We start from the raw sequence: 19,271 nt of genomic DNA, 5'->3' as shown, positions 1-19,271 counted from the left end.
GGTAACCTGTTTGGTTTTTTACAAGTGACACCATACACTTGTGGTTAAAAGTGTTTTCAGATAATAACAAGTTTTTTTTTTTTTTTTACCGCGTATGTAGAAATGTGAAAATCAGTTTTAGATGAAAAGCACTTTGATGTGAAAAATACTTTGGAAGTTCTTCTTGGAGAAGCACATGTAAAGCTTTTTGAATGAACTGATAAAAGATGGTCAAAGCACTTATAGTAATATTTGTCCTTAAAAGGTTAACGGTCATTCTAGGAAAGCAAATAGCATCTACTTTTCCGAATCTACGCGGCTTTTGCTAAAATCAGCTTTAGATGATCAAGAGATTGCTTCAAGGTAACCCACCCATGTCGGCCATCATCCTGGAAGCAATTGGGCCTCTACTGTACAGCTATTTATAAATGGGCCTGAAATTCGGCCCATTTCTGCAAAAGCAAAATTCAAAACCGCCCATTACTAGTGGGCAGAAAACCCTAGGAGAGAGAGGGTGAAGCTCTGAGGAGATGGGACACGTAAGCGAACACCACGAAGCGACGGACGGCTTGGTGAAGCTGCTGACGAAAGCGAACCACGATCTGACGGTGGTTCAGCACCGGCTCGAGAGGGAGTTCCAGCAAATCTACCCGGACAATGCGAACCCGATGAAGCTGGTTTCGAGGATAAAGAAGATTCAAGAAGAATTGTCGACATTGGAAGATCACTGCCGCCAACTTCTCTCTGCCAAACAGGTCATTTTCAAAAAATTTCAGCTGAAATTGGGAAATTTTTAGTTTTCGATTTTGATTTTTGGGTTTTGGGTTTTGGGTTTTGAAGGATTTGATTGATAAGGCGAGGACGACTCTGGTTGGGAACAGAAATCAGTTGCAGCGGATGGAGACGTCGATGGGAGTTTTCGCCGACGCTGATTCGGATGATTCTGCTTTTGCTAACTTCAACCAGGTTAATTTTTTGGTATTTGTGTTGTTTGTTGTTGTTAGTGGTACCTATGTGAACGGTTGGCTAGTTTTCCAGATGGTGTTCGAGTGTTTGCACCATTTTCCAGCAAGCAACCAAGATTAAATACTATTGCTAGGCAATGTTTCTGAAGAAATGCCCGTCCAAAGATATCCTGTGGCGGGTAGCTTTGTTCTTCGGATAAAGCAGCAGCATTATGCCTTGCTACATTCTCAGCCGCTTCACCTTTCTTACATTTTCCGGTCTTATTTAGAACATAAGCTTGTGACCATATTGATCTTTTATGCAGGTCATTGATGAGTGGACGGCTCAAGTCAGATCAAAAACAGGTAAACTCTTACCGTTAACACTGTAATTACTGCTGTCTAATTACTGCCGTCTCTCGGTACTACGGTCTGGGGTATTTCTCTTTATTTGAAAGTGATAGGTCTTAGGTTCGAATCTCGTGAACGACGAATTCGATATCAAATTAGGCTACCTATTGTATGACTTAGCGGTAAATTAGGGAAGGGGTATCAAAATTGGTCATATTTTTTCTATAGAATAAGGAACAGAAGGAAATTCTCCATGTCTTGTGTTGCTGTTCAACTTTTGAACTATGGATTTGTCAATTATGTTGGTAGTTAGTGGCCACTTTTAGGCTTTGTTTTGATTTTATTTCCTTCTTTTGGTGCAAAAGAGCATGTCATGCTCGGGCTTGCTATTGCAACGAAACATTGTTTTCGAAGAGATGCAAAAACTCGAGAAGGAATGCCTTTCGTTGATGGTGACTCCATGGTTTACGGTTTAGAATGTAAAGTCAGCAGTAGGTTTATATGGAGTTTTCGAAAGTATCTTGACAAAGCTTTGTTTGTGCAGGGGATGAGAATCGCGATTCGGATTCGGAGGATATCAATCAGTTGCTCTTTTCGGCTATAGTCTAAGGCAACTGGTCTTGTTCAGTGATGTTCATGTGTGTATCTGAATACGTTCTGTTTGAATATGAATATGCATTGTATTGGATACTTGATACTGCGACAGTAAATCAGCATTAAACACAGAATCGATGATGGCGAGCAAAACTTCGTATCCATATTTCTAACAATAAATCAATTTGATAACAGAACCAGTCGAGGCAACGATAGTTTTACATTCCAAAAACTAAGATGAATGAGGCAAACTAGTTAAGGGTGATGCTCTGTGGGCTGATTTAACTACACAATTTAAAGAATAAGCAACTTTCAAAACTTGAGAAACGAAGAACTGTTACAACATGATTAAGATGTTACTACAATTTGTGTAGTAGCTCCTACGGTTGAAGCTTACCGAGAGTAGGCGGCTACTTGGAAATAGGTGGTTGTCCTAACCACTTGGCACGAAAGCCCGTTCCTTTACAGTCGGAACAACGCATTGAACCCTAGAGACATGGAGAAACATGAGACGCGTTTTTGTTATGTACTATTTATAGCAGAAAATCCAAATGCATATCGGAAATTGAAGACGATAGTAAGAATCACTGACTTTGGCAATTTGAGTTACCTTTCCGGTACAAATAACACAAGTTGTACTTTTCGGAGAGACTTGGCAAAGCATGTTATCGCCGAGAATAAAGAAGCCTGTACCCGCACACCATTTGCACTCAGTATGACCATTTGAGTTGCAAGAAGAACAAGCAATAGGCCTCGGTTGCTGCAAGTACCAAAAACATGGAAGATTTAGACAAGGGAAAATTAGGTTCACATCCTTCTTTTTTTTATTCCGTTGATTAAAATCCTATTCATTTTCAAATTTTGATCAAGATCATTGGGTATTAATAATATCATTAATTATTTGAATAATTAAATATTTTTATTTTTAAATATATTCATTTAGTGTTAAAAATGTTACAATTAGTATGTTTATATTTATGACTAAATTTTTTATCATATATTTTTATTTTTAGTTTGTACCTATTTTTAATTGTAAATATTTTTTAATTTGAACCAATTTTCTTTTCATTTTTAATTTGTACCCATATATTAGTTTCTTTTTGTGCCCAATTTCTTAAAGTTTTATTTGTGTTTGTCCCATGTGTATACCGTCACATGATATTATATATTTAATCAATGATAGAAAAATTACATATGGTATATTTATGTTTTATGCCTAAACTTTGTATCATATATTTATGTTTTTAGTTTGTACCCACTTTTAATTTCCAACATTTTTTTAAAATTTGTAGTATTTTCTTTTTAGTTTTATTTTGTACCCATTTATTAATTTCTTTTAGCACCTATATTTTTTAAAAATTCATTTGTACTCATAATTTTTTAATCTTTTATATGCACCCTAATTTATTTATAATGTACCCATTCTTCTTTATTAATGTACCACTTTGTTATATGTGAAATGTACCTATTTTTTCTTAAAAGGTACCAATTTTTTTTAACACTATGGATACATTCTTTTGCCATTTATTATTTCTTATTTTTACATAGTTTTTATCCATTTATTAAATCAAAATGTTTGAATTTTTTTATTGTAACCATTTCTAATAGTATTATAATGATGGATTTTAAATTTATATGATTATAAATCTCATAAAATATCAAATAATTAATGTCAAAACTATAAAAATATAAATATTAATAGTAATATAACGAGGTGTACAAAGTGAAATGACTTTAATCAAACTTTGAATACTATTAAAGTTTTAATCAAAGAATGTTAAGAATTAGAGACCCGCATCTAAAGGTTAGACAACAACCAATAGATTTGTGTGGGTCTCTTTGATTGAATGGTGTCGAACTCTAATCTGCGAGCATCAACCCTTCACAATGCAACAATGCAACATGTACTTGGGTTCTAATTTGCGACGGTACCTTCTCGTAGCACCTAAACTAAACCAAATTCTATCCATGTTCTATCCTTCTATTACACCAAGCACAGCTAAATTTTATCCGAAATGATTTCCGCACTCGTTTTTCCTCCCTCCTTTTTCCTAAGTAGTCGTTGGATTGAGTAAATCAAATGAGAATCGAGCGACAAACCAAACGGAAAAAATGCATAAGGTACGTTTCATCAAGATTCAATCTGAAATTTTCACTCCATTAGGGTTTTGGTCAGACCTAATTATCGAATTCAATCGCATTAAACATCATTTCTAAATAAAACCAGACCCAATTTACCGAAAACAGAATTACCTTAGAGATTAACCAAGCTTTTTCCATGCGATTAGCGAAATTCGATGAACTTTCATACGAGTCCACAGCGGAAGCTCGCACGCCGCAAACCCTTCCGAAGGACCTTGTGCTTGTACCGTAAGGTACGACAACCCCAACGCGATTTAGAGCTTCCAACGATGTTCGAAAGCCGTCGTTTTGAATCGGTCTGGCCACAATCGACGGCCTGCAGCACACACAGCTCGCCATTTTCCTCCTCGTCTTCTTCAAGTCTGGAATCTAGAGAAAGAGAGAGAGTTTTGCTTCTTTTTGTCTTCGTGTGCGTGGCGGTTTTTTTTAATGGTTTTCTTGTGGCCCAAAGCTGACCAAAATTTTCCCTCTTTTTTTAGATGGAAAACAAGGATAGCCCACTTTCTTGAATTGGTCTGTGGGCTTTGCAACCGGCTTTTGAATGGGTCGGAATCAGATTTACGTTTTCTAGCGCCAGACTTTGTATTTCCTTAATACGTACAGATGTATTAAGTAAATACATGTATCAGTCTCATATATTTTTTGTTCTTTTTCTTTTTTTTTTGAAAAAAAAAAGAACAATCGGTTGCAAGCTACACTTATCCACCTCTTCAGATTCAGAGAGGCTATGGAAAATTTCATCCTGTTCGTGGCCATGGTCAAACAGACTCACCAGCTCAGAGTATCGAACTCGGGACCTCCCACATTTTTTTGTTTAATGGGAAGCCGCAGTCCGCGCCTTTATCACTGGGTCACTTGCTGTGGTTATATTTTTGTTCTTTTTATTTGTTCAGATCATGCTTCGATTATTTTTCTTTTCTTTTATTATATCAAATGTTATCGATATGTTTCTTAACGTTTTTATTGCTTTAGATCGGAGAGAAGTGTATTATGAAATTGTCATAATCTTAGCTTACTAAGAGCATGTCAAAAGATATAGGCTTAAATGTTAAAATGGTCCTTGTGTTTTGGCCAGTTTGGTCATTGTGTTTATCTCTGTTAGCCAATTAAAGACATTTTATCCAATTTTTGAAAAAAAAAATTATAAATTATTATAAACTTATTTATAAAATTATTTATTTGATTTAAAATATTTTAAAATGAAATAAAATTAAAAATTAAAAAATATATATTATACTCCCAACTCTCCGACCTCCTCCCTAACATTACCCCCTCTCTTTTCTATGTCACAACCTTAATCATTTTTCAGATTGAAAGTTTTATCTCTTATATGTGTTATTTCTCATTGACTTTCATTTTTCTATAAAGAGAAAGGGTAATTATATCTCATATAATTTTTCTTATGAATTTTTTAAAAGAGATTGAATGAAATGTCCTTAATTAGCTAACATAGACAAACACGATGACTAAATTAGCCAAATAAAAAACACGGAGACTAAATTGGCCATTTGGCTATAACACATAGACTATTTTGACATTTAAGCCTTGTATTAAATAAGCACCGGATTATTAAATCAGGCCCATTTATTTTAATGTTAGGGAGGAGGTTGGAGAGTTGGGAGGAAAAATTTTTTTTTTAAATTTTTATTTTTATTTCATTTTTAAATATTTTAAATCAAATATATAAGTTTATAATAATTTATAAAAAAAAATTCAAAAATTGGATAAAATGTCCTTAATTGGCTAACAGAGATAAACACAATGATCAAATTAGCCAAATTGAAAACACAATGACTAAATTGACCCAATAACTAAAACACAATGATCAAATTGGTCAAATTGAAAACACATGGACTAAATTGACTCAATAACTAAAACACAAATAACTAAAACACAATGACCAAATTGGTCAAATTGAAAACACAGGGACTAAATTGACTCAATAACTAAAACACAAGGAACATTTTAACATTTAAGGCAAAGATATATCAAATTTTAACCACAACATTTAAATATGATGGCTTATGTGGACGTTATATTGAAAACTGATATCCACTCATATTCTTACAGCCAAACCTAATTTTAATATTGAATGAGAGCCCATCTATTAAAACTCAAAAGCTCAATTTAACAGCAACGTTAAATTAGGCAGCAAGAGCCTAGACGCTATTCCATGTGAGAAATGAAGCATTGGTTGGAGAAAGTTTTGTTGCTTTTTTTTACCGTTGAATGTCTACTTGGCACTTATGAAATCTTTTTCGGATATGCTCTAACTTGTTCTCTTCTTTTTTTTCAAATGTTATGTCTATAGTTTCATTATTAATCCCAAACTTTTCCTTTCTAATGGTTATTATACTTAAATATTTGTTTTTTTCTGGATTACAACAGGGCATCAAGCCCAAAATAAAATAAAAAAGATTACATTAGAATATCACGAGGCACAAGACTCTAGTTATATTTACAACAAGAAGGAACTTACTCAAAAAAGACAAGACCCAAATTGCTTGGTAAATTCAAACGAACCAAATCATTAACAGCAAAACTCTTTTATGCTAATTATATCGAATTTCACAAGGTCAACTTTATTGCATAAGAGTACGAAAATTCAATACTAAAAATATAGTTTTTACTAAACCATTCAAGCGTACGTTGAGACAGAATACGGTTCTTGTGCCTTTTTGTCTAATCAAATAAAATGCTCGATATAATTTAGAAATTAGAATCAGAGCTTACTAATTGTGTCTGTCGGCGGCTTAATTTAAAATTTTAAACGGCACAAATTGCGTCTAATGGATTGAAGCATATCCATCACTGCGCATAAAAAAGATATGTCACAAAAAAGGGAAGAATGAGATGGGAGGGTGAGTGTCTAGGTACAATATTAATAAAAAACAATAATTTATACCACACTTAATTAAACAAATGAGGCAATTAGCTAGAAGAACATATAGTTGGACTTTGGAGTGTCATTAAGTATATATGCATCTGTCACTCGTAAGATTATAGACATGGCTCCATGCACTCACTTTTATGTAAAGAATGATAAACGAATAACAAATTCGCTGTTGATTAACGATAATAAGATATTTGTTATGAATAAGGCTATATTTTAAATTATTTTAACATATAAAAATAGTCGAATTCAAGTGGACACATCCTGTAAACTCGCCTAACCCCAATGTGAGTGGGATGAAATGCTTAATTTATAACTAGAGGTATTTGAATCTCTCTCTTATTATTGACAATGAAAAATAAGATGGAGAAGTACCAAGAAATTGTTTATGTGCGGGAGTGACATGCTAAAGTCCTTAAATGTTTTATATATCTTCCTACCAATTGAAATTGCAAAGACTCCGATCTCATTTTAAAATACTTTTAAAATAGCTACAAACGTTCTTGATGAGATTGCTTTTGAAACCAATATTTAGTAAAAATATAATTGAATCTTGGAAAAACACTTAAACTTCTTTCTTCAAGAAACACATCATTGGTGTTTCCTGCCGAAATCATTTCAAGTATTTTTGGAACCCAAAAACACTTTAACTAAAAACATCTTCGGGTATTTTAAAAATATTTTTCAAACGAGTAAGTCGTTGTAAAGCTATATAATATATATTTAGGGTGCAAATGGTGGTGAATAATTATCGAGACTTTGAAGCAAAATCCTAGCAAGAGATAAGGTTTGATGTGTGAGTCTGAACCTACTGTGTCTATTTTCCTCCCCCCTTTTATAATTTATTTCCTTTATTTTTCTTGTGTGTGTTTGATTGAATATTCCAAACCAGCGGTCTGAACATAAAGCAAATTCAGGCAAAGCCCATAATTTAGTTAATTAATTAGTAACCTAAAGTTACACCACACCCATGACGTACTCATCCAGTGAATCCTGTGTCATTTTTGCAAAAAGCTCGAGCTTTTTTTTTTTTTTTTTTTTTTTCTTGATAGCCTCTTGATTCTTTCTCACGCAACACATTATGCTTGAGATAAGTAAGAATTAGATTGCTAATTAAGAATACGTTGCATTCAAGTTCTTCTATAGATGGTGACTTGACTTGTTATCTTTTTAGCAGAAGTAAAATGCTGTTAATTAAGATGATACAAATAATAAAATTTAGAGTTTTTTACCATTTTTTTTCATTTTGAACACTCATTTTTACTTTTTGAATTTAAACTGAATATCAAAAAAAAAAGATTAATAACAAAAATAAAATAAAATAAAACATAAGAAAACGAGCGTGCACAAATCATTTTTCATTTTTAAAATACTTATACATGTCCATAACAACATTAACCCAAAGTCACCATTATAAAAGATCACTCTCTTTTCAAGACTAGTCTCTCATCCATATCACACATTCGTTCCCTCTCTCCCAAACTCCCAACAAAAGCATAAACCATTAATTACATAACTTTAGTTTTGTAAATCTCCCTCTCTCTCTCTCCATCCCTCCCTCTCTCTCCCTCTCTCTCTAAAAATGGAAAGACATCATCACTCAATACAAAGCAACAGCAACCTCTGTTCACCAACATCGTCACCCACAACCTTCGTTCAGGCAGACACAAACAACTTCAGAGACCTCGTTCAGAAGCTCACCGGCTTATCCGGCAACTCGGAAAAGCTCCCGGTCACCCACCCAGCAAGGCACTACCCTAAATCACCCACCACTCCCGGTGACCTAACAAGCCCCCGCCGGTCACCGTTCAAGCTCCAAGAGCGGAGACATACCATGAGAAAGCTGGAGATCAAACTCAGCCTCGCCACCCTACACGGCTCTCAGCCGATTCCGAGTCCCATCACACCACTCGGGTTCGACTCGTTTTCATTCCCGAGTTCAGGGTCCGAGTCGCCGTCGTCTCCCGCGGCGGTGGCGGAGGAGGACAAGGCAATTGCGGAGAAGGGTTTTTATTTGCACCCTTCGCCGCTCAGTACGCCCAGAGGGGCCGAGCCGCCCGAGCTGCTGACTCTGTTTCCACTGAGTTCACCCAGTCAACTTGATCACAAGTCTCTGCCGTCCTCCTAAATATTAAATAATTAAATTACATATCAAATTTCTGTCAACCAAAATATAATGTATTTTCTTTTTTCTGATAGATTTTTTTGGATTTCTGTAATACCAGTATATAATTATATATGTGTGTGAGACTTTTCTGTTCGTCGTGCATGCGAGTTTGTAAGGATTTTTTTTATTTAAATGATTTTTTTTGTTTAATATATAGCCGAGCTGTGACTGTCATGACCGAGTTGATCAATTATATATCGACGTTTTTTGACTGAGTTATTAATTATTAATACATTATTGGGAAATAATTTATGTTCGTCATATTTTTTTTTGCCCACACATATTAATTTTTGTTCTTTTTTTTTATAGAAAATATTAATTTTTATCATAAAACTCTATTTTTAGTGTAAATATTTGTTTTTGATAAGACGATAGTATTGGTTGTTAGTTGTTAGATTAGGGAATCGATAAAGTTCGAACCAACGTCGAAATGCAAAGGAACAACTCATTTCCATTACTATGGTAAACGATCACTTGTATTTTTAGTGTAAATATTAAAAATAAACAAAAATATACATAAGCCGGAAATAAAAATGAATATTATTTCCCTTATCATTTCATTTACGGCAGGATATTTATTAGATCACATCTTTTATTACACATAAACAAATATTTTAGCAAATTAAGCCGCCATTGAATCAAGACTTTTAAAATATATCAAGCACGGAATACTAATGTGCTGTGTAAGACCACTCTCTTGTCACTCATCACTTGCTGCCACTGTTTATAGAAAACTTGTGTGGTAATTGCCATGAGTAGTTGATGATTTATTTTCGTCCGTCGAAGTTTTGCATTCAATTTTCTCATCTTACAATATTTATATTAAAAAAAGTATCCAATTTTCTCATCTTACAATAGTTATCATAAGAAAAAGTAAATTCAGACAAATTAATGTATAACACTAAATAATAAACTATCAGATTTTGCTTGCAACATGCAATTTATGTTTTATCGTTCTGTTATGTTTCAATCGTTACCTACTACGAAACCGGTGCAATGAAAAATATTATAAACTGGTCGATCACATAATCTGTAAGTAAATTCTAATGATGCAGACCCATTTTATTTTGTTAATAGTTTGGAAAAACGAAATCCAACCCTAATCATTGCCACATATCTTAGCAAAACTTCGAGCTTTAGTAATCATGGCCGTTCGATGCCTGGGAATGGGATACGCAACGGCGGCTATCTTTTCCCGCAGTAGGCTTATCTGGTAGGTTTCCGGTACGAAAATGATCAATGCATGGTTTCTTCAGTTCACATGAACAAGTCTTTGGCGGACTTGTCGACCGATTAAGACCACACCCGTCCAATCATTATTTCTGGTTGCTTTAATTTTGCTACAATTGGTCGTATAAAGGTAAAAGCAAATGAATTTTGAGTTGAAAAAAAATGCTAAAAAGACAAAATAATTGACTCTGTATAGTTAAAAATATTATTTATTAACTTTCTTTTATATAAAACGATATTATCTAAGTGGATGGGATGTGAGCTTAATCACATAATGGGCTAACAATAATATAGTTCAAATTTACCTTTAGCGAGAATCGAACCTAAAATCTCTCACTTACAAGTGGATTTGGATCCTCTCCTGAGCCAATGAAGAGGATCCTCCTGACCAAACATTGTGGGCCATTGAATTTTTATTCAACCGCTACAAACAGAGGGTCCTTTTAAAGTTATAATAATTATAGCCGTTGGATTCTATCCAACAACCCACAATGCTTGGTCAGGAGGATCCTCTCCATTGCCTCAGGAAATGATCCAAATCTTTTACAAGTGAAGAGGAATATCACTAGATCGTAGTACTAAATGACTATATAAAAACGATATTAAACACTCAATTTTTAAGAGCTCGTTTGGAAAGTGATTTTAAATGATTGATTTTTTTTTTTTTAACAAATGATATTATCTATGCTAAGTGTAGATGGAAGAGTAGTCTGAGCCTCATAATGGGCTAGCAATAACATGGTTCAAATTCGCCTTTGACGAAAATCGAACCTAAAATCTCTCACTTATAAGAAAATAGGAATACTACTAGACTGTAATATTAAGTAGCTGATTGAAACCATTTTTTAGAGAAAATGTTTTTGGGTCCCAAAAGAGAAGTGTTTATTCAGGATTAACTTGCATTTTTACTAATTACTGATTTCAAAATCAAAGTGTTTTCTCAATTAATAAAAAGTACTACCCAAACGAGCATTAAAAATATCTAAGGTATTCGAACTTACGTATAAAAGAGAGTTAGACGCAGTATTGGACTAGAACATCTAGTGTGGTATAATTTGTATTATTGATCGTTGAATTTAGTTTGACTCTAAGTAGTAAGTACATCACTGAAATCAAGGTCTAAAATGATTGGGAGTTTCACATCCTTGTCTGCTCAATGCTTTCTACCAATTTCTCCACTTCTCCCAGTCTTTAATTCTTGTACGTTTTTACCATTTGGATTGGTTTCGGACGCTTCTGCGTTCCTTTCACATGCATTTTTCCAAGAGATGAACTTTCTTGTTGACGATTGGATTCTCCCTCACAAGTCATAAACCAAGTGGTCAATGAATCATTATCCTCTCTTTTTGAAATTAGGTCGTTTCTTTTGCTCAGTCAATGAATCCATCATAAGCCTGTCTAAAATGATTGGCACTGCATTTTCTTCCGCACCCTATAACTAAGCTTCATGGAACTACTTAATAGAAGTCGTATACGTGACATTACTTATTTAAAACAAGGAAAGCTATATGAATTATTGAAGTCAAGGATATAAAAGAACATAGACTACTAGATCTCCTAATCAATTTACTACATGACTTACCAAGTATTAAATTACGAACTGTGTTTATTGTATAATTTTCATTTAATGCAAGAGAAGTTAAAAATTAGAATACTTTTAAGTAAGAGGTATTAGATTTAAATCTTGAGATTAATGAGTTCACAACTACTTTATTGTCTCACTCTCTCAATCTAAATAATATAACTGTATCAAAAAGAAAAATACATATATATATTAATAAACGTACAAAAAACAATTGTAACCATTTAAAATGCATTTGAAGTAAGTAAGCATGTTATTAGTGTAAATAAAAGAAACAAAAATATGCATGTTGGCTAATAACTTAGTAAATAGGGCGTTGGATTTCTACCCATGCGTTATGAGTTCGAAATTTTCCTCTTTCCTAATTAATATAATAATTTTGAACTCTTCATTCTCGATCTCGTAATAATAATAAAATTAAAATAAAATAAAAAAAAAACAAAAAATGAGCAAAACTATAAGATTCATGATTGAATACGGGGTTGAAAATAGAACGACAGGAGGGTAGCTAGTCAAGCGTGTCGTATGGAGGAGATATGAGATTGTCAATATCACACTTATTTCTTCATGTCTAAAAGTTAAAGCTTCTTGGTCCAGCAAAGATGGAAAAGCAAGGATTAAGTTGGTACATTACTATTGGTTACTTAGAAAAATATAAATTAAGTAATTGGTTACGAAATGATAATATGGGGACAGTTGCCATGAACAAAGTTTTGAAACCTATGCAAAAAAACACAGTAAAAATAAAAGAAAACTAATGAAAAGAGTTTGAAAACTTTGAGTTTTAAAGATAAGAACAAAATAAAAGGTAAAGTGAATAGTACCATGATTGACTTTTTAATGTAAAAATGTGATTTTTTGTTAAAGTAAACAGTATCGGAAGCTTTTCATTAAAGTTCCCTAAAAATAATTATGTCATTTCTTACCAAAATTGTTACCACTTTGAATTTTGGGGAAGCATAATATTGTGGAATTTGGATCATCCAAAGTGATTTGTCCTTAGTTAATTATCCTTAATAAAGAAATTAATAATTTATTTTCATAAATTGTAATTTGGCTGAGTTGCATTGCTTGTTGTTCTTAGTTAAAGTGCATAAGAGCATCTTCAAAGAAGATGCTACATTTTAAACATAAATTTTAAATTTGACAGCTTATGTGACACTTTGACATTTTTAAAAATTCACTCTCCACATGGTATGTTTTTAATTTTCATTACCTAAAACTATTATAATAAATGTTTAAAACCAACAAAATTGTATTTAATAATCAATTAAAAAAATATTTGAAGCTTCTGTCAATTTTGGCAGAAGGGTGAGGACTGTCAATCCATGTCATGCCACATCAGATTTGGCTTTGCGGTTAGAAAACATTGTTGCTGTCTTTTTTACTATTAGTGTTGATTTTGACATTTTTACATCTCTTTTTTAGATGCTCTAAAGTGCTAAGAGTATGGATCTAATTAATCTCAAATTTTCAAATTATCATGAAGGTAATTAGTCACAAATTAAACACTGAAAATAAAATAATTATCAACTATATAAAACCTTAATAAAAATTTCGTTGGACATGAAATATCCTCAAGATAATACCCAATTAACTAATCTCTCCATATAATAGAAAAGCTTTTACTTTAAGACACATAAAGTCAAGCAATTCTCAAACCCTGCCACATGAGGAAAAAATACAGCCATGATTGAGAGAGTTGAATTCTCTGTGGTTAGGGTTTGCACATAATCTCTGATATAATAAGGCTTTTGAAATTTGTTAGTGGATTGGAGCATGTGGGATGGATGAGAAGTAGTGTGATTAGATGAAAGCATTTTCTGCAAAGAGCAATAAGCACTTCTTGGCCTAGTAGCTGCTACTTTTTTGTGATTGAAAAGTTCTAAATCCCTTGCAGAAAAAGGCATTGCCTTGCCCCCATAAAATCATTGCCAATCTGAGAGAAAAGAATTTGTTGCCTCTTGACATGTCAAAGTGCATTATGTGATGTCATGACCAATTTTGGGTGCATGGATCTTTTTATTTTCTTCTCAACATGAAAGATGTTTGATACTTTAATCAAATATTAATTATGAGAATGAAAATTCAAACTCAAATGAAGAAAGAATAACATTTGCTCTAGTCAATATGGTTGTGCCTACATTTGCATTGTTTAGATTTTGTTAGAGAAATATTTCGTATTATCCACACAAAGAGTTCAATAACAAAATACATGTCATGTGTGTGTAATCTCGGATGCTCTAAGTTCAAATGTAATAGATGAACATATCTCAAGTGAAACCTGTGCCCTTGTAACTTGTTGGTTGTGTTACTTTTCATGCTCAACGTGTCTTAAGCTCGATTACCCTCAGTCAACTGAAAAACACTAAAATTAAAGATACTATAATTTACTTGACGCGTGTAATTTGCGGACCAATATGAAGCCATTCTATTTCGGGGTGGTTTAGGGCTTACGGATTCGGCTTTCTCTCACGAGCATGGGCCTACCCACCTTTGATAACTGTCTTCTGACCCAAATTTTTGATATAAATTCCGGCTCAAATTTTGGTCACCACGAGCCCAATTTCAGAAGCAAGGACACAAGTTGGTCGGTGAATTAGAAATCCAAAAGGCCGGTGGTTCTGGACGGTCCGTCCACTCGAGTCAAATGGCATATAAATCACATGGGCTGCTTACAATTTACCAACACCAAAATTTAATAAGAACGAAAATCACATGGTGATTGTGCTTTTTCCCCTTTTGGCTCTAACAAAAGCGAAATGATGTGCAGATGACATTTTTATTGCAGTAGCAGAAAATTATTAAGTTTATGTATCATGATACGGGTTTGATGTTTACCGATTTTTCTTTTCTTAACAATTACTAAATTAATTATTAACGCTATCGTTTGTTAATAAAAAAGCAAAAACGTGTAAAATTCAATCAAAATACGCACATAATTTAATCTCCCGTAGCTTTTATGTACGATTTCACACTATTAATGTGAAGTTTATATGGTGTTGGCAAATGTGTTCATTGATTTGTTCTGGCCTTCACACCTTAACTAATATTTACAACATAACACAAAGATCTCGAGGCCAAAACTTGTTTTTTGGTCATTCTTTACGTTCTAACTTGACTAGATTCTCATTTATGATTAAATTTTTTGAATGGTAACAACATGCATTTTTGGGTTGTTGACCTAACAAGAGTAGAGTTGTGTTAAGGTCAATCACCATGTACAATCATTGATGCATTGTAGTCAAACTACATGAGTATTTGCTAAAGTCAATTGGCCATTTGGGGCGATTAATGCAATGTGTACTCACAAAACTTCAATAGAAAAATAATTAATTCATATGTTTTTTTGGGCCTTCTAGGTGGAGATTGTTAGGCGTAGACAACACGAGACAATTGGCAGAGATACGAGTGACTTGTTAAAGTTGTCAAAACAACAAAAAATTATGTCGTTAGAAATCTTGTGTGTTGACAACTGATTATAGCATTCTTCAAGATTGAAAAAATAGTGCAGAAAGTTCAATACACCTTGTTAGTGTCTTTCGTAGAGATATGAATTGAACCAATTAGTTAGAATAATGAACCCGTATCTTTACACCAAATTCGAATCTCTCTCCAAGTTACAAAAGTATATAGAGAGATTATAGACCAACTTGAGTTGGGATAAACCTAACCAATCCAACCCAATATAGTTAAAGACGACCCACTCTCTTGCTACCAATTTTGTGCCTAATATACCAAGAATCTCCTCCTATCACTCGCGCGCGCACATGCATTCGTAGTCTTGTACGCACCAAAATCCCCTCCAAGATTTCCACTCCGCTAACTTCACTGTCTCTCCAAAACCCCCCACATCCCCTTCCCTCTCTCTCTCTCTCCCTTCGAAGCTCACCTTGTTCTCTTCTGGCGTTTCATTTTCCAGCCTTTTTACCCAAAACCCAATTCACTGCTCGTCCGCCATGGTTTAATCTCCCCAACCCATAAATCCCACCATGTATAACTCTTCTGTCGCAACCCAGGAACCCAGCCCGGTCTATGACCTCGTTTCCCGATTGGGTCGGTTCGCCTTCAGCTCAGGGCCTCACAGCAGTTCCGGTTCAGATGGGCACTCCTCGTTTTTGTCGAATTTCTTGTATTTCGACGCCTTTGGGGGTGCTTCAGGTGCCGGGACGAAGCCCAAGGTCGGTGTTTCAGCTTCACTAAGTTTGAGCAGTCGCGGCGGTTCGGGCATTCGGAGGGTTGTGACGGAGTTTAATCGGGCTATTCGGTTCCACTGTGAAAGATTCCCAATTGGGTTCGCTTCTGTTCGCGTCGGGTCCGGGGACGGAAATGGAAATGGGTCGGATAACGGCGTTGGGGACAATAACAATGTGTTGATAGAAGATGGCGGCGGCGTTAACGATAATGGGATTGCGTTGAATGGTGTGGAGGCGGAGAGCCCCAAGAAAGTATTGATTTTGATGAGTGACACCGGCGGCGGCCACCGCGCTTCTGCGGAGGCGATTAAGGCAGCGTTTAATGAGGAGTTTGGGGACGAATATCAGGTCAGTTATTCTGAATTGTGCTAAAAATTTCAACTTTGTTATGGAACTTGTATTTGGTTGTTTGACTAATGTAGAGAGAAATGGGAATTACATGAAAAAAGCAATGTAATAGCATAACACCATAGGGAGTAAGATCGAAAAGTATAATTTTTATCTTCTTTCCCTCAAAATTTCATTAATTAATGAGAATACTTGGGGGAGAAAGAAAAATGGATATGTGAGTGTGCATATTTGTTGATCATGTTTTCAATTAAGAGTGCATATCGCAGGTCTTTGTTACTGACTTATGGTCGGATCATACGCCTTGGCCATTTAATCAACTTCCCAGGAGCTATAATTTCTTGGTGAAACACGGGCCGTTATGGAAAATGACATACTATGGAACCGCTCCGCGTCTGGTGCATCAGTCTAATTTTGCAGCAACTTCTACATTTATAGCTCGGTAGGAATTTGTTTTCATTATAGGTTAATGCTTATAAATTTATAATCATTTCGACTGTCTTTGTTGTTGTTGTAGTCTGTTTTCCAAGGTAGTTGTACATTCTTTTGCTTCATGTCATAGTTGACCACCATATCTTAAATTAAAATATAACACGCCTTTCAATTTTCGAATGGTTATATATTGCAGCAGCCGTTGACCATAAGTTTTAGTGATTAGAATAGCATTCAGGAATTTACAACTTTTTTAATCATGTATCTTATGCACTATAAGCTCATAAATTTCGATGGAAATGGCATTTTTGAGGACGAGATTGTATGCTGTTCTGGCAGATTTTTAAACCCTGTGAGGAAAACGTCAGATAGGATTACAGATACAGAAATGAGCAAATTTGTCCTACTATTCATGAGTTTTTCATATGTTCCGTCAAACCTTTCTCTTTTTTCACAAATATAACCGTGTCAAATTATGGCTCAAAGACAGCATTTCGGCAGTATGCCTTGTTGACATCCTCAAATTCTGTTTCGTTTTGTAGGGAGGTTGCCAAAGGACTGATGAAATACCAGCCGGATATTATTATCAGTGTGCATCCGCTGATGCAGCATGTACCACTTCGTGTCTTGAGGGGAAAGGGTCTATTGAAGAAGATAGTTTTTACCACAGTTGTCACGGATTTAAGTACTTGCCATCCTACATGGTTAGTTTTGCACAGAGCTCCTATTAGGAAACATAGCCTCCTTTTCCAAGCATACCTTCGATATTTTATGTTTTGATTTCCAGGTTTCATAAGCTTGTAACGAGATGCTATTGCCCAACAACCGAGGTTGCTAAGAGGGCATTGAAAGCTGGACTCCAGACTTCCCAAATCAAGGTTTATGGCCTCCCTGTGCGGCCTAACTTTGTCAAGCCTGTGCGACCAAAGGTTGGTTACTGATCAACATACTCTTTAACCTTGATGTAATTGTTGTACGACTAAAAGAATCGGCAAGTGGTGTGATAATAAAAGGGCTCATGAATGTTGATTGGAAATTTGAAATCAGTAGTTGTAAGCTGTCAATTGGATTTTGATGATATAAAGATAATACTCTTCTATGAGTTACGGTAAAAGCATTTGTAGACAGTGGTTTTAGATTGCACATTCCACGATCGCAGACCGTGGTTTTAAATAAATGTTGACTACCTTTGTCATGTTTTGTTTATTTCAATGCAGGCTGAACTTCGAAGAGAACTAGGAATGGAGGAGGATCTTCCTGCTGTGTTGCTAATGGGAGGAGGAGAAGGAATGGGTCCTATCGAGGCTACAGCTCGGGCACTTGGGGATGCATTATATGACGAGAATCTTGGGGAGCCTGTAGGCCAGGTCCTTGTCATATGTGGTCGCAACAAAAAGCTTGCGAACAAGTTGCTTTCAATCAACTGGAAGATCCCTGTCCAGGTATTTTTATACCCTTTGAATGCATAGTCCGAAACACAGCATTAGATAAACAGAAGTTAGTATCTAAAATTGATTGACATTATAGGTGAAGGGGTTTGTTACTAAAATGGAGGAATGCATGGGAGCTTGCGACTGCATAATTACAAAGGTAAGTTTGTCAACAACCATAAAAACCATGACAGTCTTGTATATTTTGTTACCAACCATTTTGTCTACTTCTTTTTAATAGGCTGGTCCAGGAACTATTGCAGAAGCCATGATAAGAGGCCTCCCAATTATTCTGAACGATTACATTGCCGGACAGGTAATGGTGATGATATAATCTACTTTCCCTTGTGCTGCTCTGTTTTGAGAATCCCCTCACTGGAAAATGTAGCAAATGACCGTTTCTTCACATTGTAGGAAGTTGGGAATGTACCATATGTCGTTGAAAACGGGTGCGGGAAATACTCTAAATCGCCGAAAAAGATAGCAAGGATCGTTGCTGATTGGTTTGGTCCGAAAGCCAATGAGCTAAAGGCCATGTCGGAAAATGCATTGAAGTTGGCAAAGCCTGATTCTGTGTTCAAGATTGTTCATGATCTCCACGAGCTCGTTAGACAACGAAGCCTTGTACCGCAGTTATGTACAACATAACCATATGTTTCCCCAACCATTTTTGTTTACAAGTCCTCTAATCGATCACAACTAGGCTCTTCTTCCCTTCCCATGCCAATGCCTTGTTATAATTTCACATTTAATACAATCTATCAGGCTATCAGCATGATTGTCTTAATTTCTCAAGAACTCGTGCATCGAGATTAAATATGATTAATTTGCAGTAATTGTGATTAGACCGTGAACTCCTATATATACTTCAGAAAATGGAGTTGCCTTGGACAACAAGTCTTCTGCTCACTCATCCCCCATAGCTTTTCATTGCTTCAATGGCGCAGGAAGAGTTTCACAGCGAGTGGAAGATCAAGAAGGAG

General features: G+C 35.0%; 4 protein-coding genes across 4 annotated transcripts; 3 read left to right on the top strand and 1 right to left on the bottom strand.

Annotated features, from left to right (window-relative positions):
* The first annotated feature begins 438 nt into the window (after positions 1–438).
* LOC103442365 (uncharacterized) lies at positions 439–2,002 on the top strand. Its single transcript, XM_008381150.4, has 4 exons — positions 439–734; positions 820–945; positions 1,250–1,289; positions 1,819–2,002. Exons 1-4 carry the CDS (start codon positions 510–512, stop codon positions 1,881–1,883), a joined length of 456 nt encoding a protein of 151 aa, XP_008379372.1. The 5' UTR covers positions 439–509; the 3' UTR covers positions 1,884–2,002.
* Positions 2,003–2,009: 7 nt separating this feature from the next.
* Positions 2,010–4,457, bottom strand: LOC103442375 (uncharacterized). The gene is made up of 3 exons (XM_008381161.4): positions 4,122–4,457; positions 2,479–2,628; positions 2,010–2,356 (listed from the first exon to the last, which is right to left on the bottom strand). The coding sequence occupies exons 1-3, from the start codon at positions 4,347–4,349 to the stop codon at positions 2,279–2,281; spliced, it is 456 nt and encodes a 151-aa protein (XP_008379383.1). The 5' UTR covers positions 4,350–4,457; the 3' UTR covers positions 2,010–2,278.
* A 3,886-nt stretch (positions 4,458–8,343) lies between these two features.
* On the top strand, positions 8,344–9,242 carry LOC103442356 (VQ motif-containing protein 4-like). Its single transcript, XM_008381140.4, has one exon. The coding sequence runs from the start codon at positions 8,486–8,488 to the stop codon at positions 9,029–9,031; it is 546 nt and encodes a 181-aa protein (XP_008379362.3). The 5' UTR covers positions 8,344–8,485; the 3' UTR covers positions 9,032–9,242.
* Positions 9,243–15,204: 5,962 nt separating this feature from the next.
* Positions 15,205–19,124, top strand: LOC103442345 (probable monogalactosyldiacylglycerol synthase, chloroplastic). Its single transcript, XM_008381127.4, has 8 exons — positions 15,205–16,426; positions 16,696–16,868; positions 17,401–17,562; positions 17,646–17,787; positions 18,076–18,300; positions 18,386–18,448; positions 18,530–18,604; positions 18,703–19,124. The coding sequence occupies exons 1-8, from the start codon at positions 15,875–15,877 to the stop codon at positions 18,934–18,936; spliced, it is 1,626 nt and encodes a 541-aa protein (XP_008379349.1). The 5' UTR covers positions 15,205–15,874; the 3' UTR covers positions 18,937–19,124.
* The last annotated feature ends 147 nt before the right edge of the window (positions 19,125–19,271 follow it).

This window comes from Malus domestica, chromosome 15 (assembly GCF_042453785.1).
Source record: "Malus domestica chromosome 15, GDT2T_hap1".
NCBI lineage: Eukaryota > Viridiplantae > Streptophyta > Magnoliopsida > Rosales > Rosaceae > Malus > Malus domestica.
This window is presented reverse-complemented; position numbering and strand designations above follow the sequence as displayed.

What these genes read in the sequence shown, in the direction of transcription:
- LOC103442345 (XM_008381127.4), top strand. Translation starts at nt 15,875, where the DNA reads ATGTATAACTCTTCTGTCGCAACCCAGGAACCCAGCCCGGTCTATGAC. An exon ending in TCAAGCCTGTGCGACCAAAG is followed by an intron (nt 17,788 to 18,075) that starts GTTGGTTACTGA and finishes ATTTCAATGCAG; the next exon opens with GCTGAACTTCGAAGAGAACT. An exon ending in ACGATTACATTGCCGGACAG is followed by an intron (nt 18,605 to 18,702) that starts GTAATGGTGATG and finishes TTCACATTGTAG; the next exon opens with GAAGTTGGGAATGTACCATA.
- LOC103442365 (XM_008381150.4), top strand. Translation starts at nt 510, where the DNA reads ATGGGACACGTAAGCGAACACCACGAAGCGACGGACGGCTTGGTGAAG. An exon ending in AACTTCTCTCTGCCAAACAG is followed by an intron (nt 735 to 819) that starts GTCATTTTCAAA and finishes TGGGTTTTGAAG; the next exon opens with GATTTGATTGATAAGGCGAG. An exon ending in TCAAGTCAGATCAAAAACAG is followed by an intron (nt 1,290 to 1,818) that starts GTAAACTCTTAC and finishes TTGTTTGTGCAG; the next exon opens with GGGATGAGAATCGCGATTCG.
- LOC103442375 (XM_008381161.4), bottom strand. Translation starts at nt 4,349, where the DNA reads ATGGCGAGCTGTGTGTGCTGCAGGCCGTCGATTGTGGCCAGACCGATT. An exon ending in AAGCTTGGTTAATCTCTAAG is followed by an intron (nt 2,629 to 4,121) that starts GTAATTCTGTTT and finishes TGGTACTTGCAG; the next exon opens with CAACCGAGGCCTATTGCTTG. An exon ending in GTGTTATTTGTACCGGAAAG is followed by an intron (nt 2,357 to 2,478) that starts GTAACTCAAATT and finishes CCATGTCTCTAG; the next exon opens with GGTTCAATGCGTTGTTCCGA.
- LOC103442356 (XM_008381140.4), top strand. Translation starts at nt 8,486, where the DNA reads ATGGAAAGACATCATCACTCAATACAAAGCAACAGCAACCTCTGTTCA.